Source organism: Hypanus sabinus, chromosome 2 (genome assembly GCF_030144855.1).
Source record: "Hypanus sabinus isolate sHypSab1 chromosome 2, sHypSab1.hap1, whole genome shotgun sequence".
NCBI classification, from domain to species: domain Eukaryota; kingdom Metazoa; phylum Chordata; class Chondrichthyes; order Myliobatiformes; family Dasyatidae; genus Hypanus; species Hypanus sabinus.
Genome location: NC_082707.1, coordinates 175,485,700 through 175,512,982, shown reverse-complemented (window position 1 = coordinate 175,512,982; position 27,283 = coordinate 175,485,700). Strand labels below are relative to the sequence as shown.

General features: G+C 39.1%; 2 protein-coding genes across 4 annotated transcripts in view; one reads left to right on the top strand and one right to left on the bottom strand.

Moving 5' to 3' along the window:
- The first annotated feature begins 1 nt into the window (after position 1).
- Positions 2-18,615, top strand: trmt5 (tRNA methyltransferase 5). 2 transcript variants are annotated; one of them, XM_059959927.1, is made up of 5 exons: positions 2-43; positions 10,616-11,259; positions 11,568-11,692; positions 15,541-16,192; positions 17,031-18,615. In XM_059959927.1, exons 1-5 carry the CDS (start codon positions 18-20, stop codon positions 17,099-17,101), a joined length of 1,518 nt encoding a protein of 505 aa, XP_059815910.1. In that variant the 5' UTR covers positions 2-17; the 3' UTR covers positions 17,102-18,615. The 2 variants fall into 2 exon arrangements, with proteins under 2 accessions (XP_059815910.1, XP_059815917.1); XM_059959934.1 differs by lacking the exon at positions 2-43 and adding an exon at positions 191-214.
- Positions 18,616-20,441: 1,826 nt separating this feature from the next.
- mnat1 (MNAT1 component of CDK activating kinase) overlaps positions 20,442-27,283 on the bottom strand; it is a 114,412-nt gene continuing 107,570 nt past the window's right edge. For both annotated transcript variants that reach the window (XM_059959955.1, XM_059959958.1), the window contains one exon: positions 20,442-21,002. In XM_059959955.1, the coding sequence (XP_059815938.1) occupies positions 20,882-21,002 (121 nt within the window). In that variant the 3' untranslated portion in view covers positions 20,442-20,881. The remainder of the gene's footprint in view (positions 21,003-27,283) is intronic.

Sequence of the window (27,283 nt, the reverse complement as noted above, 5' to 3'; positions counted from 1 at the left end):
GTCACGCGCGCTTTTTGATGACGCTCCGGAGGTCGGCGATGAGGTGAGTGTCGGCTCTTTGGAGTACCCGGGTAACCGTTCCCTGACTTAACTCCCCCGACTCACCTGCAGCCACATACTTTGGGGAGGGGGACCGGAGCAGACGTTAACTCGGTCCAGAAGCGGCGAGTCCAGCCAAGGCAGCACAGACCACCATGGTGGGTGTGTGACTGATGTGAGCCTACCTCATGTTACCCCGAGATTTTCTTCCGCTGCCGTTATAACTTCCAAACTATGGGGCACGACGACAATGGCATCATGATATTCTGTGAGCAACACACACACACAAAATACTTTAGGATTAGTTTTAGGGTTTCTGTTTTAAAGCTGCACTGATTCAGACTAACGATATATCTTAAATTTCTGTTATCTTACGAGAGGAGGTAAGTTATACAGCTGTCGTTACCTGCACGTGCAGGTCAGCTCTGCGTGATAAAGCAGAAAGTGTGAAGTTAATAACTCCTCTCCTTCTACTTTGGGCCTCGAACTTATCAATCACCCCTGCTGTGGACACTTTCTGAAGGTCCAAGATCTGTATACTCCGTGACTGCTGGATTAAGTGTGTAAATGTAGGAGGGGACTGCTGAAAAATAAATGCGCTAGGTTTTCTAATATTGACTCTTTCTAGCTTAGGCCACGAACTTATCAATCATCCCTCGTACTTTGCAGATGGTGAAGTGATGAAGCATCAAGAACCATTTGTCCATCAGTCCTGCGTTTGCTTATACTTCCTCGATAGAAATTCCCTAAAGCGTTCATTAACACAAAAAAACTACAAATGCTGAAAATCTGAATTTAAAAGAAAAATGCTGGAAAAGCAATAGACTACCCCAGCAGATTCTTAGATGAAGTGTTGGGGTTGTCTTTTCTACGTGGTGCCCCCAATGTGGCCTCCGTTACGTTGATGAGGCCCAGCATAAACTGGGGACTGCTTTGTTGAGTGCCTGCATTCCATCCTCCAAAAGTGGAATTTCTTGGTGGCCGTCTATCATAATTCCTATCCCCATTCCAATATGACTGACCATGGTCTCCTGGCACGATGAGGGCACTCTCAGGGTAGAGGAGCATATTCTGTCTAGGTAGCCTCCAGCGTGATGAACACGGGTTTCTCCTTATAGTATGTTTGTTTTTCCCTGAACCATCATGGATAACTTCACTCACCTCAATACTAAACTAATTCCACAACTTAGTCCCTTCTCTTCCTCTTTCTCCAGTCTGGGCTCTTGTCTCTTCTCACCTGCCAAACACCTCCCCCAAAGCCCCTCTTTGTTCCTTTTCTCCTTTGTACCACTTTCTTCTGTCAGATTCCTTTTTCTCCAGCCCTTTTTCTGTCCCACACACCTGGGTTCATCTATCACCTAGCTTGTTCTCCTTTCCATTCCCCCCCCCCCAATCTTTTTATTCTGGCCTCTTCCCCTTTCTTTCCAGTCCTGAAGAAGGGCTTCAGACCAAAATATCAATTATTTATTCATTTCCATACTTGCTGCCTAACCTGCTGAGTTAGACAAATTGCAAATACAATAAGTAAATAATATTGAGGACAAAAGTTGTAGATTCCTTGAAAGTGTTGTGAAATCAGTTTACTGTTGAGGTGAGTGAAGTTATCCATGATGGTTCAGGAGCCTGATGAGTGAAGGGTAATAACTGTTCCTGAAACTGGTGGTATAGGGCCTAGGGTTCCTGTACGTCCTTCCTGATGACAGCATTGAGAAGAGAGTATGACCTGGATGCTGTGGTTTGGGGGTAGTCTTTGATGATAATTGCTGCTTTCTTATGGCACTGCTCCTTGTGGATGTGCCCAGTGGTTGAAAGGCCTTTTCCTGTGATGGCTGTGCTGTATCCATTTTTTTTTTTTGTAGATTTTTCAGTTTGTGGGCATTGGTGTTTCCATAACAGGTCATGATGAAACCAGTCAGAATATTCTCCACTGTGCATTTATAGAACTTTGTCAAAGGTTCAGATGACATGCTGAATCTGCACAAATTTCTGAGAAGCAGAGGCGCTGCCATGCTTCTTAGTAATGACTTTTACGTGCTGGTCCCAGGATTGATCCTCTGAAGCAATAACACCAAGGAATTGACCCTCCCCACCTCTGATGCCCTAATGAGAACTGGTTCATTGACCTCCAGTTTCCTGTAACTGTACTCAATCATCAACTCTGGTTTTGCTGATGTTGAGTGAGAGGTTGTTGTGGCACCACTCAACCAAATTTTCAATCTCCCTCCTGTGTACTGATTCATCACCACCTTTGATTTAGCCAACAATCTTGGAGCTGTGCTTAACCTCACAGTCATAAGAACAAAATGAGACAAGCAAGAGGCGAAGTAGACTGCCTAGTTGGTGATGAACTGAAGAAAATGTTTTGAGATTGGAAGCAAAGCATGAGTAAATGACAAAGGGCAGGGATGATGTTAGGCAAAATAGGACTGGGATGACTAAACTACATATGAAACAGAGAAAACCTACAGCACAATACAGGCCCTTTGGCCCACAAAGTTGTGCTGAACATGTCCCTACCTTAGAAATTACTAGGCTTACCTATAGCCCTCTATTTTACTAAGCTCCATGTACCTATCTAAAAGCCTCTTAAAAGACCCTATCATATCCAGCAGCCTATTCCACACACTCACCACTCTCTGAGTAAAAAACAACCCTGACATCTCCTCTGTACCTACTCCCCAGCGACTTAAACCTGTGTCCTCTTGTGGCAACTGTTTCAGCCCTGGGAAAAAGCCTTTGACTATCCACATGATCAATGCCTATCATCATCTTGTACACCTCTATTAGATCACCTCTCATCCTCCTTCACTCCAAGGAGAAAAGGCCAAGTTCACTCAACCTATTCTCATAAGGCATGCTCCCCAATCCAGGCAACGTCCTTGTAAATCTCCTCTGCACCCTTTCAATGACTTCCACATCCTTCCTGTAGTGAGGCAACCAGAACTGAGCACAGTACTCCAAGTGGGGTCTGACCAGGGTCCTATATAGCTGTAACATTACCTCTCGGCTCATAAATTCAATTCCACAATTGATGAAGGCCAATATACCATACGCCTTCTTAACCACAGAGTCAACCTGCGTTGCTACTTTGAGTGTCCTATGGACTCGGACCCCAAGATCCCTCTGATCCGCCATTAATACTATATTCTGCCATCATATTTGACCTACCAAAATGAACTACTTCACACTTATCTTGGTTGAACTCCATCTGCCACTTCTCAGCCCAGTTTTGCATCCTATCAATGTTCTGCTGTAAACTCTGACAGCCCTCCACACTATCCACAACACCTCCAACCTTTGTGTCATCAGCAAACTTACTAACCCATCCCTCCACTTCCTCATCCAGGACATTTATAAAAATCACTAAAAGTAAGGGTTCCAGAACAGATGCCTGAGGCACTCCACTGTTGACTGACCTCCATGCAGAATATGACCCATCTACAACCACTTTGCCTTCTGTGGGCAAGCTAGTTCTCGATCCACAAAGCAATGTCCCCTTGGATCCCATGCCTCCTTACTTTCTCAGTAAGCCTTGCATGGGGTACCTTATCAAATGCCTTGCTAAAATCCATATTCACTACATCTACTGCTCTTCCTTCATCATTGTGTTTAGTCATATCCTCAAAAATTCAATCAGGCTTGTAAGGCACAACTTTCCCCATTACAAAGCCATGCTGACTACTCTTAATCATATTATACCTCTCCAAATATTTATAAATCCTGCCTCTCAGGATCTTCTCCATCAATTACCAACCACTGAGGTAAGACTCACTGGTCTATAATTTCCTGGGCTATCTCTACTCCCTTTCTTGAATAAAGGAACAACATCTGCAACCCTTCAATTCTCCAGAATCTCACCCGTCCCTATTGATGATGCAAAGATCATTGCCTGAGGCTCAGCAATCTCCTCCCTCGTCTCCCACAGTAGCCTGGGGTACATCTCATCCGGTCCTAGCAACTTATCCAACCTTTCCAAAATCTCCAGCACATCCTCTTTCTTATCTACATATTAATGATATACCTACATGTGCTTGGAGAACCTGTAAATACAAATACTGTCCAAAAAAAATGGAATCATTGGTTATGATCTGAAACTAGAATTAGCTTTTCAACAACATCCTTGATTTCCTCATTTAGTTCGGATTGGCAATAACATGTCGTCCACAATCTCCATCAGCACAGGTGTGCCACAAGGCTGTGAGCTTAGTCCCCTGTCCTACTCACTTTACATTTATGACGGTGACTGAGCACGGTTTCAATGCTATATTTAAGACTGCTAACAACAATATTGTCATTGGCTGAATCAAATGTGGTGACAAATCAGCATACAGAAGGGAGATTGAAAATCTAGCTGAGTGGTACCATAAAAACAACCTCTTACTCAATGTCAACAGACCAAGGAGATGATTAGCAACCTCAGGAGAAGGAAACCGGATGCCCGTGAGCCAGTCCTCAATAGGGGATCAGAGTTGGAGAAGGTCAGCAACTTCAAAATCCTCAGTGTTATTATTTCCTAGAATCAGCATGTAAGTGCAATTATGAGGAAAGCATGGCTCTGCCCCTACTTCCTTGGAAGTTTGCAAAGATTCTGCATGACATCTAAAACTTTGACAAACTTCTATAGATATGTGGTGGAGAGTATATTGACTAGCTACATCATCAATGCCCTTGAACAGAAAACCCTGCAAAAGGTAGTGGATACGACCCAGTACATCATGGGTAAAGCCCTCCCTGCCATTGAGCACAATTACATGGAGCGCTGTCGCAGAAAAGCAGCATCCATCATCAGGGTCTGTCACCACCTAGGTCATGCTCTCTTCTCACTGTTGCCATCAGGAAGAAGATAAAGGAACCTCAGGACTCACACCACCAGGTTCAGAAACAGTTACTTCCTCTCAATCATCAAACTCTTGAACCAAAGGGGATAACTTCACTCAACTTCACTTACCTCATCACTGAACTGTTTTCACAAAGTGTGGACTCACTTTCAAGGACGCATCATCTCATGTTCTCAGTATTTATTAGTTATTGATTTTTTTATTCTTTAGTATTTGAACAGTTGTCTTGTGCACTGGTTGTCTACCTATTGGGTGTGGTCTTTCTTTGATTCTATTATGGTTTTTGGATTTACTGATTATGCCCACAAGTAAACAAATCTGAGGGTTGTATATAGTGACATATATGTACTTCGATAATAAATTTACTTTGAAATTTGAACATGGTACATTACAGGCTCTTTAGTCTATGATGTGTTTTAACCTACTCCAAGATCAATCTCCTGCTTCCCTCCATTTTTCTTTCATCCATGTGCCTATCCAAAGGTTCTCTTAAATGTCCCTGATTTACCTGCCTCTATCACCATCCCTGCTCGGGCGTTTCACACACCCACAACTCTGTAAGAAGAGAACCCATCTCTGACATACACTCCTCCCTCATACTTTCATCCAATCACCTTAAAATTATGCCCTCTTGTATCAGCTACTTCCAACCTAGAGCAAAAGTGCTGTTTCTTCACTCTGTTAATATCTTTTATCATCTTAAATGGGGGAAATTATAATTTTTCTAACAAAGATAAAATGCTGTTTATTGGAAATTTGTATGAAGTGAAAGACAAAATGGAGCAAAATCTTACAATGGGACATGGCAGGAATAAGGTACTCACCCAATCTGCAGAGCGGAGCTGTGCATGAGCAGGAAGCATTGAAAAGAACAAGTCTCATTGCTCATAAGTTTTAATTTAGAGGATCGAAGTTAGAGGTAGTTAACTGTTGTGAATGAGTCTTACTTTGGAGAATCATGAGCAAGATCTGTGTGAGAGCAGAAGGCATTGAAAAGAACAAGTCTCCTTGCTTATGGATTTCACTAGGACTAAGAAAAAGAAGGTAGTTTTAAGCATTGTAGGAGTGGCCATATTGTGAGTGTATGTGGTAACAGTGGGGAGCTGAGGCTTTGGCAAGAAGTGGCAGAGGCTAAGATGAGTCTCCGGCTAAGTTTTTTTAAAATTTCTTTATTATTGCACAGGCAGAGCAGCAAGAATGGAACCCAGGGCAGTAGTGATGCTCCTCTTGCATGATATAGGGTGACCTCCAGTGTCCCTGATGACTACTCCTTCGAGAAGTACAATCAGCTGCAATGCCTTGCAGATTGTGTTAGAAAACTGGATGACCTACCGATCATTCAGAAGAATGAGGAGCTGACAGATAGGAGCTACAGGAAAGGCAGTAACGCTTAAGTTGCAGGAGGCAAGTAACTGGGTGACTGTTAGGAGAGGGAAAAATAATAGACACACAATGTAGAGTACACCTGTGACCATTCCCTCAATAAAAAGTATACAGCTTTGGATACTGTTGGTCGGGGAAAAATACCAGGAGCAAACCACAGTGACCTGGTCTCCACTACTGAGTCTGGTCCTGTGGCTCAGAAAGGAAGGGGGAGAAGAGGAGAGTGGTAATGATAGGAGATTCAGTAGTTAGTGAAACAAAACTGGAGAGTCTGTGGATGTGAAAGAGACTCCTGGATGGTATACTGCCTTCTGGGTGTGAGGGTCGGGGATAGCTCAGATCAAGTCCACAGCATTCTTAAAAGGGGCAGGGAGAGCAGCCAGAAGTTGTGGTACATATTAGTACTAACAATAGCCAGCAAAAGGCATGAGGTCCTGAAAAGCAAATATAGGGAGCTTGGAAGGAAGTGAAAAAGCAGAACCTCAAAGATAGTAATCCCAGGATTGCTGCCTTTGCCACGCACCAGTGACGGTAAGAATAGAGTGACACAGTAGATGAATGTGTGGCTGAAGAATTGGTGCAAGGTGCAGGCATTCAGGTTTGTAGATCATTGGGATCTCTTATGGGGAAGGTCTGACCTGTATATAAAGGATGGGTTACACTTGGACTCGAGAGGGATCAATGTCCTGCAGGAAGGTTTGCCAGAGCCGTTGAGAAGGGTTTAAACTATGTTGGCAAGGGAATAGGAACCAGAGTGATGGGGCAGTTGATAGGGTAAAATTGCAGTCACTGAGATGGGTATTTTACTGCATTATCAGGAACAGGAATGATGAACGGAGCATGAGTCAGTACATGGAAATAAAACATTCTGTGTTACAGAGTCTTAGTAGTCACAACGGGAGGAATGGCTGCTGTTGTGGGGTAAAAGATGTATCACAGCTGCAGAAAGGGAGGACATCGTGGAGGGATCATCTATTCAATATGGGTGCAAGTCAGAAACTGGAAGGGAGCAATTGCTCATTTAGGAGTAATCTATAGGCCCACACAATGGAAGCAAGAACAGATCAGTAGTCAGTATTTGGAATGGTGCAAAAATAACAGGGTTATCATGGGTGACATCAGCTTCACTAATATTGATTGGCACCTCCTTAGTGCAAGAGGTTTAGATGGGGCTGAATTTGTTCTTTTGTCCAGGAAGGATTCCTGACTCAATATATGGACACACTGACGAGGCCATGCTGGAAGTAGAACTACGCAATGAACTCAGGGTTGCATATGGTGACATATATGTACTTCGATAATAAATTTACTTTGACAGTATTTAATTGGGTGGGAACAGAGCGAATTATGATGCTGTTAATAACTTGGGAGTGTAAAATGGGAACAAATATTTTCCGGCTAATGAGCATTTGGTGAATGATATTTTGATTAGTGACAGAGGTGAGGAGCAGGCCCTGCCACACGAGCCTGGTTGGCTTTTTCAAGGAGATGACAATGAAGGTGGAGCAGTAGATGTGGTGAATATGAATTTTTAGTAATGTGTACAACCAGTTCCCCATTGTAAGCTCATTCAGAATGTCAGGATGCATGAGATCCAGAGATCTTTGCTGTGTGGCTTGCCCACAGAAGGCAGAAATAGAGCTTATTTTCCCTGTAAGTCGGTGATTAATGGCGTTCTGCGGGGATCTATTCCTGTACACCTGTGCTCTTTGTGATTTTTATTAATGTCTTAGATGGAGAAGGGAATGACTGGGTTGGTAAGTTTGCAGATGACACAAAGGTCGGTGTTTATAGTGTAGAAGGTTGTCATAGGTTACAATGGGACACTAACGAGATACAGAGCTGGGCTGAGAAGTGGCAAACTAAATAAGTGTGAAGTGATACACTTCAGAAGGTCGAACTTGATGGCAGGGTACATAGTTAATAACAGGAATCTTGTGGAGCACCAGTGCTTGGAATAATCGTGACAGAGGTATGCTGCCTGTGCTTACTATTGCGGTCTGCAGATAGCAAGTTGAGAATCCAGTTGCAGAAGCTAGTGTTGTTGACTCCAAGGGTTCAAAGTGTGATGGGTTTGGCAGGAGGAAAAGAAATGGCTTGCATTTATATAGAGCTTTTCCTGCCTGTTTCAGAATGTCACCTTACAACCATTAATGTACTTCTGAATTATGGCCTTGCATTTAATGTGTGAACAGCATGCATTCACAGATGATAATGTAAAAATCAGATAACTAGCTTTAAATTTTTGACTAGGGCATGAATACTGGCATCAGGATACAAGAGATAACTGCCTGTTTTTTCCCAACCACATGACCTATCAGGCATCCATTTAAAGATAGAAATAATATCTTGAGATCTTTTGACTGTCTCACTATTGAACTTGTTATAAACTATATTTGTATTCAGAACCTCAGTCGGTCATTGCTGAAACAGCAGAGTGGAAATGAGGACAAAAGCAATTTTTCTTTAGTCATTCTGGAAAGGAGGGGAAGTAATATCAGAAATAAGGAAGTGGGAAGGATGTGGTTGAATAAATCAGAGTGCAGGTAAATCTTCAGCTAAGGTTAAAGCATGATAGATGGGATGCATTGCTACCAGAAGTGAAATCATTTTCACAAAGATGAAATTGTTGGAAATGAGTCTTTCCAAGAAATGTGGTAGGAACAAGTGTAATTAAAGTAGCCAGAGAAGTGAACTGAATACAAGACATTCTGCAGATGCTAGAAATCCAGAGCAATACACACAAAATGCTAGAAGAACTCAGCAAGTCAGTCAGCATCTATGGAACTGAATAAACACTTGACATTTGGGGCCAAGAATTCTTCTTCAGGACTGGAAAGGAAGGGGGAAGAAGTCAGAAAAAGGTGGGGGAGAGGAAGGAGTACAAGCTAGAAGGTGATAGGTAAAACCAGGTGGGTGGGGGAGGGGGGACAAAGTAAGAAGTTAGGAAGTGATAGGTGGGAAAGATAAATGGCCAGAGAAGATAGAATCTGATAGGAGAGGAGAGTGGATCGTGGAAGAAAGGGAAGTAGGAGGGGAACCAGGGAAGGTGATGACCAGGTAAGAAGAGGTAAGAGTGGTGCCAGACTGGGGAAGTAATGAAGGGGGAGGGGAGAAGTTGCCAGAAAATGGAGAAATCAATGTTCTGCCATCAGGTTGGAGGCTACCCAGACAGAATATGAGGTGTTGCTTCTCCACCCTGAGAGTGGCCTCATGGTGGCAGAAGAGGAAGATATAGACCGACAGAATAGGGATGAGAATAGGGATTGGAATTAAAATGGTTGGCCACTGGGAAAACCTGTTTTTTGCAGATGGAGCTAAGGTGTTCAACCAAGTGGTCCCCCAGTCTACCTTGTGTCTCACCAATATAGAGGAGGCCAACATAAATGACCCCAACAGATTTGCAGGTGAAATGTTGCCTCATGTGGAAGGACTGTTTGGGGCACTGAATGAAGGTGAGGAAGGAGATGAATAGGCAGGTGTAGCACTTCTTCCACTTGCAGGGATAAGTACCAGGTGTGAGATTAGTGGGGAGAGGGGTGGTAAAGATGTGTTTAGTGGTAAGATCCCGTTGAAGATGGCGGAAGTTGTGGAGAATGGTGTGCTTAAATTTGGTACGAGTTGATAACCAGCCCTTTGAAATGGATTTAGTCTCAACGTGAAATGCTGACAATCCATTTTCCCCCACAAATGAATTATTCCGCTGTTGCACCAGATTCCTGCATTTTTGTTTTTTGTGACCCCTCTGAAATAAGTTCAGAATGAGAAGAGTCACAGATGGGATATGTGAATGGGAGGAAAGGATAGAAATTGGAAGCAGAGTTCATAGGAGTTTATTGTTGGCACAAGAACAAGAAGTACTACTAATATGGAAATCAATTTACAGGAAATAGAAGCAAAAAATTTTTTTTTTACCAATTATGCAAAGACAGACAGGAGTGTGAATTTTAGATTTCCAAAGCAAGCACGTTTGAAGCATCTTTGGAATCAGTGGAACTTCAAGACCCGAGATGCATTCAACACACACAAAATGCTGGAGAAACTCAGCAAGCCAGGCAGCATCGATGGAAAAGAGTTCAATCGACGTTTCGGGCTGAGACCCTTCGTCAGGACCGTCAGCATTTTGTGTATGTTGCTTGGATTTCCAGCATCTGCAGATTTTCTCTTGTTTGTGACTTGTGATGCATTGTTTCTTTACTTCTTAGAGAACCTATTTTATAAATATAACATTCCGTCATTTTCAGTAATGTATTCCTTTGTGTTTAGCTTGGCAAAAATCTGATCAATGAGCTGGTGATGCAGAAACTTGAGGTTTCTTTTCAGTCTAACTGATTGATTTTCTTTCTTCAAATTAGGTTTCTTGTTTTCTTTACCAAGATATGGACAAACAATGTTTTAAGTATACCACCTAAAAAGTTGGCACAGAAGCAGTGGTATTACTTTACTGCAATAAAATCACGGTTTTTTGCAGAACTATTTGTTTCCAAAGATAACACCCCAGAATTTGGCATGATGTCAGTACAGAAACTTGAAGAAGACATTGATCGTTATGTTCCTGCTGCAGCAGTCCGTGGCTTAACTCAGCTAAACAGGGACTTATTTCAGAAAACTGTTGCAGTTCCAGCTCTTAAAGTGAGAAAGGACTTAATCAACAAAGTCATGAAACCTCTGAGAAATGTTGCAATAAAAAGACCTGGACTGAAGCGTGTAGTTGAAGATTCTAAGGATGAAATGTATAGATTCATCTTGATGGACCCAAACAAAATATCATGCTCAGAATCTTTTGGAGCTTTCGAGAGAGCTGTTTTAAAGGAATATAACGTTGATCCTCAGATTCACCTGTATCATTTAGAATTGACATATGAACATTTCAAACCTGAAGAGATTCTGAAGGCAGTTTTGCCTGAAGGACAGGACGTAACTACTGGATTTAGCAGAATTGGCCACATTGCTCACATGAATCTTCGAGATCATCAGCTTCCATACAAGCATTTGATTGGTAGGGTCTGTGTTTAGTTGTCTTTAAGCAAAAGAAAATATTTTCTGTCTCATAGAGATAGCAATTTTATTTAATGCAAACTTTGCTGAATTGATGACATATAACTAATCAATCTATCAATCATCTATTTTTACCAATATTTGTGATAAATATTTAGATTTAACTTGTTATTAAGTTTAAAAATATAAGTTTATAAATAATGCATTTAGTTTAGGGCTGTCCTATATCAAAAATAGATGCAGATTATTCAAAACAACTGAATTAAATTATGATTCTTAAATATACATGCCCATAATTTTCTTTCTTAGGTCAAGTTATAATGGATAAGAATCCTGGAATAACTTCAGTGGTTAATAAAATTAATATTATTGAGAATACTTACCGTAATTTTCAAATGGAAGTACTGGCAGGGGAAGACAATATGATAGCAAAGGTAAGAATATTAAATTACAGTTTATTTTTTTCCCCAGTGATGTTCGTATGATCTTTTCCATTTTCTATAAACAGCTACTTTAACAGACACAATTAAAGAATCTTGGCCAATCTTTTAGCAGAAACATAAATTGTGATGCTCACGTGCAAACATAATGCTTTGTTTTTTAACATGTGCAAACCTAATTTAAACAAGAAACTTAACATAGTAATAATCATGGAGACACAGCACTGCAGACGCTGGAACCTGGAGCAGAATAAAACTGACTGCTGGACTAACACAGCAGGTCAGGCAGCAATTGTTAATTGAAATTGACCATAGAAGTTTTGGGCCAGTGCAACGGGTGCTGTAAGAGAAAGAGTTGGGGAGTGGCATTAAATCAATTTAGAACAAACACTGATTGATTTATGCAGCCAACAAATAGGCAGGTGTCGTTATTGAGCAAACACGAGGCAATCTGCAGATGCTGGAAATTCGAACAACACACACAAAATGCTGGTGGAACACAGCAGGCCAGGCAGCATTTATAGAGAGAAACGCTGTCGACGTTTCGGGCCGAGACCCTTCATCAGGTAGATGACCAAATCTGCACACAATACTTAAAATTAGGCCTCACCAACATCTTATAAAACCTCAACATAATATCCTATTTCCTGTACTCAGTACTTTTATTTATGAAGTCCAATGTCCCAAAATCTTTCTTTACAACCCTTTCAACCTGTGATGTCACTTTGGATTAATTATGGACCTATATTCCCAGATCCCATTGTTCTACAGCACTCCTCAGTGCTCTACCATTCATTGTGAAACCGACCCTGGTTGGTCGTACTGAAGTGCAACACCAAATGGCAGATGGAATTTAATGCAGACAAGTGTGAAGTGTTGCAAAGGCTCAGGCAATTTCTGCACTTGCCTCCCACGGGCTCTGAGGGAACACCTTGCCACGCCGTAAAGATTTATTCACCCTAATTTGCCTGAAGGCAGCAAATACCACCTCCTCTGTAATCTGTGTAGGGTCACTGTAGTTGATGCCGCTTTCCCTCACTTCTATGTACTCTGTGTCCATCTTTTGAGTAAATACAGATGCAAAAAAAATCATTTGGGGCTACCCCATCTCTTTTGGCTGCACACAATCTGATCTTCCAGAAGACCGATCTTGCCCCTCACAGTCCTTTTGCTCTTAATATGCCTGTAGAATCCCTTAGGATTATCCTTCACCTTGTGTACTAGGGCCTTGTGTCTTCTTTCAGCTTTCCTGATTTCTTTTTTTAAGTGTTCTTGTGCATTTCTTATACTCCATAAGCACCTCATTTGTTCCTACCTGCCTATACCTGCTATGCATCTCCTTTTTTCTTCTTAACCAGGGCCTCAATATCTCTTGAAAACCAAGGTTCCCTAAACCTGTTTATCTTTACCTTTTTATTCTGACAGGATTATACAAGGTTTGAACTCTCAAAATTTCACTTTTGAAAACCTCCTGCTTACCAAGTACGCCTTTGCCAAAAAACAGGCTGCCCCAATCCAGACTTGCCAGATGCTTTCTCATACCATCAAATTTGGCCTTTTTCCAATTTAGTATCTCAACCCGCAAACCAGACCTATCTTTTTACTTTGAAACTAATGGCATTATGATCACTAGATATAAAGTGTACTCCTGCACAAACCTCTGTCACATGTCCTGCCTCATTTCCTAATAGCAGATCGAGTATTGCACGTTCTGTCGTTGGGACTTCTACATACTGATTAAGGAAACTTTCTTGAACATATTCAACAAACACTATTCCATCTAGTCTTTTTACAGTATGGGAGTCCCGGTCAATACGTGGAAAGTTAAAATCACTTAGTATAACAACTCTATGTTTCATACAACATTCTGCGATCCCTTTACAAAATCATTCTTCTAAATCCATCTGACTGTTTGTTGGTTTGTAATATAGCCCCATTAACATGGTTGTACTTCTTTTATTCCCAAGTTCCATCTATTATGCTTCACTAGATGAGTTCTCCAGTCTGTCCTGACTGAGCACTGCTGTGGCATTTTCCCTGACTTGTAACACTACCCTTCCTCCATTAATCCCTCCTGCTCTGTCATATCTAAAACAACAGAGCCCCAGAATATTGAGCTGCTAGTCCTGCAACCACATCTCACTAATATCACAATTCCATGTGTTGATCATCTGCCTTTCCTACCATACATCTTGCATTGAAATAGATACAGCTCAGGACGTTAGTCGCATCATGCTCAACTTTTTTGATTCTTGGATTTGTCTATGGGCTTAACAACATGTCTCCAAAACCTCTCCACTATCTGTTCTGGTGCCCTAATTCCCATCCCCCTGCAACTCTAGTTGAAAGCCTCCCCCAGCCCCCCCACTATACAGCACCAGCAAACCTTTCCATTAGGATGTTAGTCCCCTTCCAGTTCAAGTGCCAACCCCTTCTGCACAGGTCCAACCATCCCAGGAAGAGAACCCCAGTGATCCAAAAATTTGACTCTCTCCCTTCACACCAACTCCTTCCCTCGTGTTCATCTGTATAGTCTTCATATTTCTGGCCTTACTAGCACATGACATATCCAGTAATCCTACTTAAAAATGTTTGCCTTCTCTCACTCAGATCTCTCTTTGCTGTAGCCTCGAAGAGCTAAAGCCTCAAAAACCCCACTCTAACTCTATCCATTCCAGTAACAGCAGCTCCATCAATGGCTGCTTCACTTGCCTCGACCTTATTTTAATTTGTTCTTGCCAATCGATCCCAAATGCTGATTGGCCTCTGCTGAAAATACCAAACCATCATGAGTCGATGCCTTTTCGACTCGGTGAACCTGAGTGAGCTATGTCTTCCAATCTCTGATTGGCTGCTGCTCAAAAGTAATGGTCATCATATTTTTGCCATTGGTGTTATCTTGGGTATTAAACTGCAGTTACAGGCAATCCAGTCTCTTCATTATCCAAAGCAATATTGTCCGAAGTTAAAATATGTGATAGAGAATATGCCAACATTTTAACTTTCAAATAATCTTAACCATCACAAACTAAAACCACCTCATCCAGAAACAAATGTTTTATGTAATATTGAAAGAATATTTTTATACATATTTGGTAAGATGATTATAGAGTGCAACTTTGATAAAATATGGGTATCGAGAAACAACTTTAATCCTTGAATTGTGTATGTGAAATTAATATTTTGTCTGATTCCCATCTGGATTTTTTAACCTTTCAATATCTTAAAAAAGCAATGTACTGAGTCTCATGATATTTGAGTCACATTGTAATACCAGACCAAAAATAATAATTTATTATTTATTCTTAATGCATTTCATTTGGAATTAAATTGTATACAATTTATATAGGAACCCAATAGTGGATGGAATTTGTAAAGGACAGCAGTACCAGGGTTGAATTGAATGATTGCCTTTTCTGGGAAGTGTGGATAACTTTTTAAAGACACAATAGAATGTCGGCCGGAAAATAATGTTTTGACTCTATTTACAAAGTAAAACCTGGCATAGATTTACGGTAATAATTACAGGACATTTGGTGGAAAGTATTTAAGATGCCAATCTCCTGCTGCATCCATCCATTCCCAGGGATGTGTTTAAATACTATATTGATAAGCTAGTCAGGAATACTTTGCACTAGTGGTTCTATTGTAACGTGAAGTAGGTGATTTGTTTTTAAAAGACAGTGTTCTATTTCACTTTTAAATCCATCTTATCTGTTCCATTCTTGAAAAAATTACAATCGGGTATGTTCTCACAGTTCTGTTTTGATAGCTCAGTGTTAATGATTTTATTTACTTTATCAGCAATTGAAGTATAAAAAATATATATTGTGTCTTGATAGGTCAAAGAGAACAACATAACATATGAATTTGATTTTTCCAAAGTCTACTGGAATCCGCGACTCAGCACAGAACATGGTCGAATAGTTGATCTTTTGAAAGCTGGAGATCTAGTGTATGATGTATTTGCTGGTGTTGGACCTTTTGCTATTCCAGCAGCAAAGAAAAAATGCAAAGTTATGGCAAATGATCTTAACCCAGAATCTTATAAGTGGCTGGTGCATAACTGCAAGATGAACAAAGTAGATAAAAATGTACAAACATTCAATCTGGATGGTAGGAACTTTATTATGGGTCCAGTTAAAGAAGATTTAGCAAAACAAATTGCAACATTTTCTTTAAAGGAGGACAAAAACTCTATTCACATAATCATGAATCTGCCTGGTTTGGCAATTGAGTTCCTGGATGCATTTAGACATCTTTTACAGGAACAGGATTCTTTTGATGTTTTGCCTACAGTCCATTGCTACAGTTTTTCCAAGAATGATGAACCTGCGCAAGATATTCAGAGAAGAGCAGAATATTTCCTAAATACCACTCTAGAAGGACGTTGCTCGATCCATTTGGTTCGCAATGTGGCCCCAAACAAGGAAATGATGTGTATAAGTTTTATGGTCCCTGCTGAGGTGCTGTGCAGAAATCCATCAGCAGAAGGTTAGTACCTCTATGGCAGTATCTATTTTTGATCATGTCACACATTGTAATTGTGACATTTTCCAAAATTCATTGTGATTAAGTTTACCATTGCATCATAGACAATGCCTTAAACATCTAAATTAGAATATCACCCTTGTTAACCTGATCCACAAAAAAAAAATTCTTCCGAATTCAGGGGCTGGCATTAGAAGGAACACTACTAAATATTTCTGTAAATGCCCTAAGGACTTGTATTGCTAAAAGCTATTGCACTACCCCAAACCTAAATTGGTTATTAGTATAACCATTTATCTTATAAATTTGAAGGCTTGTGACATTTATAATTGAGCTATGTTTTATTTAGTGTATGGGTATAAATTAGCTCTGTAATTTTAAGCATAATGGTAGCCACTAATAATTAAAAATACTTTTATTTTATTGTGCTATATTTGATTTCAATAAGTGAAATTTAATTCCTTTATTTTACACATAACTTGTTCCTACATTTTGTGATCCTGTTGTGATCACCTTTCTGGCAGGGAAAGACACTGTTCGGAAACTATGAAAGAGAATGTCATTTTTCATCCTACTGCTGAAAATAATTATTTATTATAAAGCTCAATAAAATGAGGACTGCTGGAATTAATTTACCCAGTATTAAAAGAATTGTATACCGCTGGCATAATTAAAGCAGATTTGAGATACAGAGCAGGAATTTGTAGAACTATAAAAAATTTTATTAACGGATTGGAGATCAGAAGTACTGGATTAAAACAAAATTGTTTTTGTGAGTTTTAGTTTAGTTGCAGATTAAAAGTTCCGTCATTCATATGCAATTTTCTTTTTTACTTCCCAGACAATACCAAAGAACCAGCTCCAAAACGCCTAAGGTTTGATGAGACTACTGCCTGTAATGGACCACGATGACTTGTGATAAATGAGCAACCTCAATTTTAGCAGTTAAGAAACTGAATACAGTGCAATTTAATTGCCAGTCACTTAAAGGAATCTGAATGTTTGCATCATTTCCTGGTCTCCTTTCTCCTGGTCATGACTTGCTTCTATAAACAGCCAGTGATTTGTTATAATGGGGATTGAAGTCCTCTCAAGGGCTCACTTTACTTTCTAGCCAGGATAGTTTTTCCACTGTGGATATTGAATTCTATCATATTAATAAGTAACCAATGGAAAATCTTGACTTCCTTCACCACCACCATTAGAACTGCAAATAAAATTTTAAAAAAATGCATTCAGCATTCATGAATCATTTTGGTTTTTGGAACACTTTCAGAAAGCTTAAATATCTTGAAATATATTCTTTTGAGCAGAGCAAATTTCAGTAGGTTTGGGCTTCTGCCCAAATGCAGTAAAATAAATTGCATTTATCATAACCTATTTTCGGCAGCTATAGTATCTAAATGATTGGGTTTCAATTTACAGTAGTGGTGAAGCAGTTTGTATTCCATTGAAAGAGTAGGATACTCATAACAAATATCTTGAGATTGTTAAATGAATTTTTCTGCTTTTGGGCTGTTATAATCAAGATTAATAAAATTAAAACATCCAATGTTTTTCTAAGATTCGAAACAATGAAAATATACCGAATGATCATTTATCGTGGAAATTTTTAGGTTTAAAAATGAGTTAGCACACTATTGAAAACATAACAATATAAATCAGTTTTGCTGATGACAAAGGGGCAGTACGATAGCTTAGTGGTTAGCACAACGCTACAGTACAGGCGACCAGGATTCAATTCTTGTCGCTGCCTGTAAGAAGTTTGTACATTTTCCCCATGATCATGTGAGTTTCCTCCCACAATCCATAGATGTACTGGTTGTTAGGTTAATTGATCGTTGTAAATTGTCCCATGATTAGGCTAAGAAATTGTGGATTGCTGGGCAATATGATTGGAAGGGCCTTTTCCATGTTGTATCTTAATCAATCAAATAAATAAATAGGCTGCTGAATGAACTCAGCGGGTCAGGCAGCATCTGTGGAGGGGAAAAAAATAACCAGCATTTTGGATTGAAACCCAGTGAGTATAAATCTTGTGAATGACATGGCCAATCAAACAGGTTCGACTTTTGGTTCTCAGTGTTCAGAGCATCACTGTGAGTAGTAATAACAGTTTTTTTTGTGTTTAATGTGTGACATCATTGGGAAAAGTACTATAGATTACCAGGCATGTTAAGTTTCTTCTACTTTGCTGGAATTCTGCATCCAAATTGTATTCAAAGTCCTGGTGTAATGTTTCAGTCACACCAATGCAGAGACTTTTTTTAGTGATAAAGCATGGAGTAGGCCCTTCCAGCCCGTTGAGCCACGCTGCCTCAGCAATCCCCAACAACATCCGATTTAACCCTGACCAAAATCACAGGACCATTTATAATGACCAATTAACCTATCTAGTACATCTTTAGACTGGGGGGGGGGGGAACTGGAGCACCTAAGGAAACCACCCCCCCCCCCCCGCCCCAGCATCACATGAACCATTTCTGTTACCTTAGTTAAGTGACAAGAAAGAAGAGCTGAAAGATTCAGCATTTCATTATTTTGTCAGTTCAGTCTGTGTCTTGGGTTATCATAACAATATGCAGCTTCATTTTCAAATTTCAGCATTAGCAAAATCATATTAGGGTCAGTTATTTTAAAAATTTATACATCTTAAATAATGACCATTGTCACTCTTTTTTAAAAAAAGGATATCAAGTTATAAAGTGAACATAACATCTTCAAACAGCAGGAAATGTCAGGTAGTAGGATCTATATTAACTCTAAATGAACAGGGGCAGTTCCTGACCCATCCCATGCCATAAATCTTTCTGGCTGAAGACCCTATCTGGATTTTTTTTTCTACAGGTGTTGTATGGGAAGATTGTTTTTACTCAAGTCTGTAAGAGCAAGTAGCCTATCAAAATATAAGCCACATTTCAATAATGACCAATGACTTCATCCTATAAAGATCGGCCTACTCTTTGAATAAAATAAAAAGGTACTTATTATAAACAGACATTACAAGTGGGATAACAGGCCATTTAAAAATACATCTGTTAAACATTTTTATTTAGTTATCTTGTTCTTTGTCCACTTGTGTAGTCTGGGGAAATTATTTCAGTATCTGAATGAGGTCATTAATGTGCTTCTGGCATTGAATGGGATCTTGGAATTGGCAAGGACCTCACCATCTCCATCCATACAAGCTATTTATGTTTGTGTGTACCTCCATTCTTTTTGTCTGCCTCCCACCTATCCAGTTTCCATTCTTTGTCAGCAGCAATACATTCCAATTACACTGACCTTTTCAACGCTACTGGTCTCAGTTTCCCTTCATCCTAATGGCAGTGACTCCATTTCCTGTTTTAATCTCACATACACAAGAAATAGAGTGCGGTCAGACGTATAGACAGGACTCCAGGAAGGATATAAAGGTGCTAAGTGTGATGTAGAAAATTTGAAATACAAGATTAGACAGGACATGTTTGATTTCTCCTCCCCTCCCCCATATGTCCAATAGCAGTTGAGTGGTGGAAGTGTTCAGGGCTTTCAAAAAGAACTGGAGAAGCACCTGAAGACTAAGGGATAAAAAGTGAAAGAGACTGAATGGATTACTATACAAGGTGGGCTCGTTTGTACCATAATTACACCATGATTCTTATCTATATATTTTACTTCAGTTCCAAAGGGCAAGATCAAAAATTGAAAATGTCATTTTATTGTTGAAGGGAATAAAGTGCTGAAGAGAATAAACAGCAAGCGTTTTATTTTGTTTAAATAAGAAGATTGCAATTTTCCCCATACTGCAACTTCCCAGAGCATCAGTATTAGGAGTGTGAAACATACAGGTCTGCAACGCTGGGTTTTGGACTGGTGTTCTTTTGGGAAAAATCACCAAACTCAGTGATTCAGCAACAGTGATTTTTGATCTGGTTTGTAAAATTAAGCTACATCAGGTGTCTCTATATAATCATCATCACATAGATGAGCTGATAAAAATCTAAACAAAATAATGTCCAGATTCTTGGATAAAATTTCAGGAAGTTCTATTCAAACATTTCCAAGTGAAAGATCATCATAGCAACATCTCAAATTGCAATACCAGGAGGCAGGTATTTTTAGGTTTCTACATGAATTCATCTCTGGAGTATTTATAATGAATGCATCAACATAAAATATCCAGGGTCAATAATACAAATTAAATATTCATATATGTTTAACCATTGACTTTAAGATACATTAATATTGGAAAGAAAGGACAGTAATTAAAAGGTATCAATAAATTTTATTCAAAATGAAAATTTAATTGCCTGGACGAACTTACATTCATTTTTACACAATATAGATAAATTTACTGAGTTTCAATAATAGCGTTTTGAGAAATACTAATAGTTCCTCAATCTTTAATCATCAGAAGTTATATCCTCTTTGTCAAAGGGTGGTTACACATCTGTAACCACCTGTATTTACCCTGCATCCCCTTCCTGTAAGTGAATCTCAGCACACTCTCCATGTAAATAGAAAATGGTAATCTTTTTGAGTTTGTCACCTGCTGTCTCCAAACAGCTGTCCAAGTTCAATTTATTTGGCTGACAGTCAATTTTCCATTCAGCTGTGATGTGGCTGATAGTATGCTTTTAACGGAAGTCTGGCTGTTGAAATTCCTGGTATCTATCCAAGGGCCACCTTTGAAGCTTCACGTCCATCAGACTAGTTGGACTGCCAGAAAAGACCATTAAATGCATCTTGTAGAGCACGGTAACATGCAAGGGAGGAAGTATAGCCCCCTGCCAGATCCTGGGGAGTGGCTGTTCGAACATGGTTCAGGTACCTTTTAAAACAAAGTGCAGAAATTTAAAAAATGAATTTAACAACAATTTACATGGAAGTTTAATTTGTTACAAGCATCATTAACACACAATCTCCAAAATAAAAACCTTTCTTAGAGGACTGAACTCAGTGGAGTTTTGAATCTGAATCAGGTTTATTATCACCGACGTATCGTGAAATTTGTTAACTTAGCAACAGCAGCACTTCAATGCAATACATAATATAGAAGAGGGAAAAAAATCAATAAATCAATTATAGTATATTTATATTGAATAGATTAAAATTGTGCAAAATCTGAAATAATATATATTTTAAAAGTGAGGTAGTGTTCAAAGGTTCAATGTCCATTTAGGAATCGGATGGCAAAGGGTATGAAGTTGTTCCTGAATCACTAAGTTTGTCTCTTCAAGTTTTTGTACCTCCTACCTAATGGGAAAAAGGCATGTCCTGGGAGCTGAAGGTCCTTAATAATGGATGCTGCCTTTCTGAGACTGAGTAATTTTGATTTTGGGGATCACATATTTATGTGTTAGAGAAGCTGACGAGCAATTTGTAATGTTAGATTCTAATTGTATGTTGTGATTGTAATGTAGACTGTAAATTCAATCTAATAGGGTTAACATGCAGTTAAAAGATATAGTTAAGCATTGAAAACCTAAACAGTGGCATTGGGTGAGATATGACAAAATAGTTCTAATGCTGGAGGTGGGGGTGGGGTTAAACTGAATCATGAGAAGCCAAAAGCATCACATTCAAGGTGAGATGTGATTGATTGCATAGCAGCAGAATTCTCTACATGTGCACTTGAGGGAGAGAACAGATGAATGTTTTTGTATTCTTCACTGTATTGCATGTGATTCAGACAGACTTAAGGTTAAATTTAAAATTTATTTAGCAAGTAGCAAAGATGATTAATATCTTGTGCTTTAAGACAGTTATGTTGAAAGTGAATTTTGAGTAAACCAGAAGCTCAGTTGTATAGTCTGTTATTTTTATAGCACATAATAGAAAATGGTATTTTTACTCTTTTTAGTGCATCTTCCATAAAACAGAAAACATATTTAATTGCATAAGAAATCATAGCAGCTAGTACATGGTACAGGGATCTATATTAGCTGCAGTTTACAATATCGTCTATCTTGATTCAACTTATAGGCTACATTTGAGTCTACCTGTTTACATGTCTATGCAAGCTATTCTCTCTCATTTTAAAATGTGCTTCACATAGGTTAAAAATAATAAAAGTGTTTCAGATTCTGCTTAGTGGGAGAAACTTTAATGAGATTCTTTCAAGGAAAGGGATAACCAAAAATTATTGAAACAACACTGCAATTTTTCCAACATCTGCCTCTGCGACACGGATGAATGAGCAACCTGACTATTAAAACAGCAGTAATGCAGAGATAAGAAATGTGATCTTCACAGTACAATGAGTCATTGTGCTCAGGAGAGAACAGAAAGGAAAGGAAGAGAAGGAGATGAATCATCTTGGTTTATTTAGTAAAAACACAAATTCTGACATTTGCATCCAATTCTAATAGTTGAGAGTTGGAATATTAAACATTTTGCATTTTGAACCTTCAAGTCGAATGTAATTCCTACGTTAAAACAAAATGGTTGAAAAATACTTTACAAATGAAGTGGAAGTGACCTTGACCTTCATAAATTCATTTAGGTTATTCTAATCTTTAGACTACCTGGAGAAATGACAAATTAAGTAACTAGAACCCAACAAAATACTTAGTTTTGGTTATAAAAATAACTACTCATTTTCTGAAAGAAGTGTTTTTTTTTCTTGCTATGTCCTACATGATTTGGAGAAAGGCTTCATAATTTTAATGAATAGTAATCTTCAGATTTCCTAGTAAGTGCTGATACAGTGGTCCAAATGAGCCATATATACTCCCATACAGACATCCTATTTTTAAAAGAATCAGAATCAGGTTTATCATCACCAGCATGTGTGGTGAAATTTGTTAACTTAGCAGCAGCATGATAATACAGAAAGAAAAAAAATGCATAAGATATATATGTACATTAAATAGATTAAATTAGTGCAAAATCAGAATATATATATTTTTTTTTAAAAGGTGAGGTAGTGTACATGGGTTCAATGTCAATTTAGGATGTGTATGGCAGAGGGGAAGAACTGGTTCCTGAATCACTGAGTGTATGCCTTCAGGCTTCTGTACCCCTTTCCTGATGGTAATGAGAAGATGGGATGCCCTGGGTGATGGGGGTCCTTAATAAGGCACGTCACCTTTCAGAGGCACCACTCATTCAAGATGTCTTGGGAACTACAGAGGCTAGTACCCAAGATGGAGCTGACTCATTTTACAACTTTCTGCAGCTTCTTTCAGTCCTGCGCAGAAGCACCCCCCACACCACCACAGTGATGCAGCCTGTCAGAATGCTCTCCATGGCACATCTATAGAAAATTGAGTGTTTTAGTTGACAAACCAAATCTGTTCAAAATCCTACTGAAATATACCCACTGTATTGCCGCCTTTATAGCTGCATTGATGTGTTGGGACCAGGTTAGATCCTCAGAGATCTTGACATGAAGGAACTTGAAAATGATCATTGTCTTCATTTCTGATCCCTCTATGAGGATTGGTTCACGTTCCCTCGTCTTACCCTTCCTGAAGTCCACAAGCAGATCTTTCATCTTACTTTCATCAAAAGTATCCATTATTCTGGTTCACTAGCTTTTAATCAGAAAGAATTGCGCAAGGAAGACAAACTTTACATATTCTGTGATTTATCAATATTTTGTTTTGATAATACATGGGTCAGAACTTTGAACCCGTTTCAATACTTCTGAACATGTTTAAGTTTCCTCTTTAAAGAAGATATGTGACGCTAAGTCCTTCAAAGCCATTTCAGGAAAAAAGTATAATGCTGGTATCTTCGTACACAGACTTTTATTACAAAAGGTCCACATGACAACAGGAAGCATCAGTTGCCAACAAATAACAGGAAGCACCAACTTGCCAACAATGCTCTTAAGCCAGAGCTTTCTATCTCTCTTTTGGCTAACTATCAAAATCACACAGTTTTAGTTCATTCTTCAACTGACCTAATCATAAGAATTTACGAACAGTAGCTGCTGTGATTATCTGTTCTAATGTTTAGCCAAACTCATGAAATTTAACAATATCTTTTATCAAAAATATTTGTAGTTCTATATCTTCTTCAGCAGGCCTAGAAAGGAAGAGGAGGAGTTGGGGGGGGGGGCAGTTGAGAGACAGAAGAAAAGAATATGGAAATATCTTTTGGCAATTTTACCAGTAATTCTGTAATTACTGCTTACAGTGCCAGTGCTTCAAATAATTTGGAAGCAACATTTTTGAGCTCAAGTATATAGCAATGTCATATCAGTTTGCAAACTTTAATTCAAAAACGTCAAATTGATTTCCACCTGCTCTACACACTACTTTCAAATCTATTGGTAATTTTGTTTTATATTTTGTCAATGCTGCAATCTTGGAAAGAGAGGATTTCAGGTTTACTTTAATTGTTTCTAACTATGCAAATTTCACAACAAATAGTTTGCAGGATTGTCAAATATTAAACCATGTAATGTTAATACTTATTCAAGTATTATTAAGGGAATGGATCCAGGATCAAGATGATCAACTGTCACCATCAGAACAGGGAAACATTCTAACGAAAGGAAAATCCGGCCATTATATTAAGGAACAGCCACTCATCAATTTTGGATCTTCTAAACCAATTCAAGCAATAAATCAGGCTTGAGATATCACGAGCAGTCCCTTGTTTGCAGAGAGTGATCGCAAGATTTAAATAAAGATTTGGAACTTCTCAGTGGGTTTGAGATATCATGGTTCATTAGGCACTTGGCCAGGCCTACAAGCAGAATTGAGGTTTAAGCAAGTGGTCATTGTTGGAGTGGACAGAGTTAGAATGGAGAGCTTGAGACTTTGATGCAAGAGGCTTCAGCAAGAAGGGGTGGAGACTATGGTATGTTTCTGGTACATTTTTTCTTTGTCTATTTGTAACTATTCAGCGTCAGTTCTTTGTACCAGATATGGGAGATCTAGGAGACCATGTTAAGAAACTGGAGCTACAGCCGAATGATCTGTGGCTCATTCAGAAGAATGAATTGATAGATAGGAGCTACAAGGAGGTGGACAGCCATAAGTTGAAGAAAGCAGGTAACTGGGGTGACTGTTATGAGAGGAAAAGAGATTAAACAGATAGTACAGAGTAGTCCTGTGGCCATTCCTCTCAAGGGAGGGAACCGTGACTAGTTTCCTGGCACTGAGCCTGGCTCTGTGGCTCAGAACAGAAGAGGAGTGCAGAGGGTTAAATAGCTGAGCTAAGACTTTTATCTTTGAAGCGAAGGAGGATAAGAGATAACTTGATAGAGATGTATGAGGCATAGGTCAAGCTGACAGCCCAGAAACTTTTTCCCAGGGCAGAATTTTAAGTTGATTGGTTGAAAGTATGTTGTTGTTGAGTGCCATTGAATTGCTGTTGACTCATGGTAACCCTCTGAATAGTGTAGTTGTCCATAGGGTTTTTGAGGCAAGGTATGGAAGTAGATTGAGATTGCCAGGCCCTTCTAGATGGAATGTATGGTGGGGGGGGGGGGGGGGGGCAAATGCCAGAGGTATATTTTTTTTTATTAAACACAGAGTGTTAGGTGCATGGAACACCCTGTCAGTATTGGTGGTAGACGCACTAGGGGCATTTAAGAAATTGTTGGATAGGCAACACGAGTGAAAGTAAAATTGGAGACTATGTAGGATGGGTTAAATTGATCTTAAAGCAGTTAAAAGATCGGTACAACATCATGGGCCAAAGAGCCTTCACTGTGCTGTAATGTTCTAAGTTCCAAATTAATTTTGAAGTGTAATTTCTGTTTTATAGACAAGAATGCTAATTGAAATACAAAAAGGTCCAATAATGAACAAAGATTTAAATGATCCACCTTATTTTTGTTGATTAGTAAGTAAAATACATTAAATAGAGCACATTATAATCAAAGGCAGGCAACATGCAGTTACTTAGTACCATAATTAGATTTCAAGGTTCAGATGTAGGCATGTTTTAAATCACCTGAACAGCATTAATTATATTTCTAAACTAAAATGATTATGCAGCTCAAGGAAATGTAATTTGACCAAGATAAAGATTTGCTTGACATTGAGTACAATTTCGGTAGTCCTGTAATCAGGTAATCACCATTGACCACATGCTAATCAATCAACGCTTTGACTCGGCTTGATGATTTAGGGCAGGCAGCCTCTGCACAGAGGAAGCGGGTCACAGTTTTACGAACGATAGATATTAATTTTGCCCATTAATATACCAGCCCAGATAAACTACAAGTGCTATCAGACTGCTACGGATGCAAGCCTCACGCAAGAGACCTCAACAAATACCTGTATAGATGTTTTCTTGCAGAATTGAAGGAATGCTGTCTACTGCAGGTGCCATTTTTGGGTGAAGTGTAAACTAGCCAAGTGTAAGTGTAACCAAGGCCTAAGCTAGCTTTTTGTTAGAAACAAGATCACTGGCACAAATGGACAAAGGAATTTTTCCAGTTTATTGTTCGTTAGAACATCAGTCTTTAACCAATTTCATTAAAGAACAAATTATCACATTTAGACAAAACTGATTCCTATACTTACCTATAATTATAACAATGACAACATTTCATAAATTATCACAATACTGACAATTTTTCAAAAGGGCTTAATTTGATGTAAAGCCTTTTTGGGTTGTCCAGAGATTACAGAAGGTGCTGTATTCATTTTTAAGTGTCTTTCAGGTTTACAGGTCACTTTTTCCCCAGATGAGAGATATTGTTGCAGAAGCCACTGTGGTACCAAGTTACTGCATCACAATTCAAGCCATCAGAGTTCAGTTCTACCCTCTGCACTGTCAGTATGGAGTTTGTACATTCTGCTATGCCCATGTTTGCTTTCTCCAGCTGCTCTAGTTTCCTTCCACATCCAATATGATAGTATTTCACTGAGGCTGCAGAGAAGACAAAGTGACACCAAATACCACACAATCCTAATGATGTTACTTGAGCAAAACTGTACAATGTAAATATAAAATGTGTAAAACCTACAATCAAAATAGGCCTTGAATACTGAAGGCCTTAAAGGATTTTACCTGGGCAAATACTGGAAATTTAAAGGAGTCTGTTTTCTTATAGTTTCACATCTTTGTTTTTCCCATTCTTCTTTTGCTGCCAAGGTTGTCAGTCCCAAATCCCTCACGTTCTCAGCCTTTAATCCAATCACC

Coding starts and splice junctions, on each gene's coding strand:
- trmt5 (XM_059959927.1), top strand. CDS start 18: ATGACGCTCCGGAGGTCGGCGATGAG. Junction 44..10,615: donor CTCCGGAGGTCGGCGATGAG/GTGAGTGTCGGC, acceptor TCTTCAAATTAG/GTTTCTTGTTTTCTTTACCA. Junction 11,693..15,540: donor AAGACAATATGATAGCAAAG/GTAAGAATATTA, acceptor GTGTCTTGATAG/GTCAAAGAGAACAACATAAC.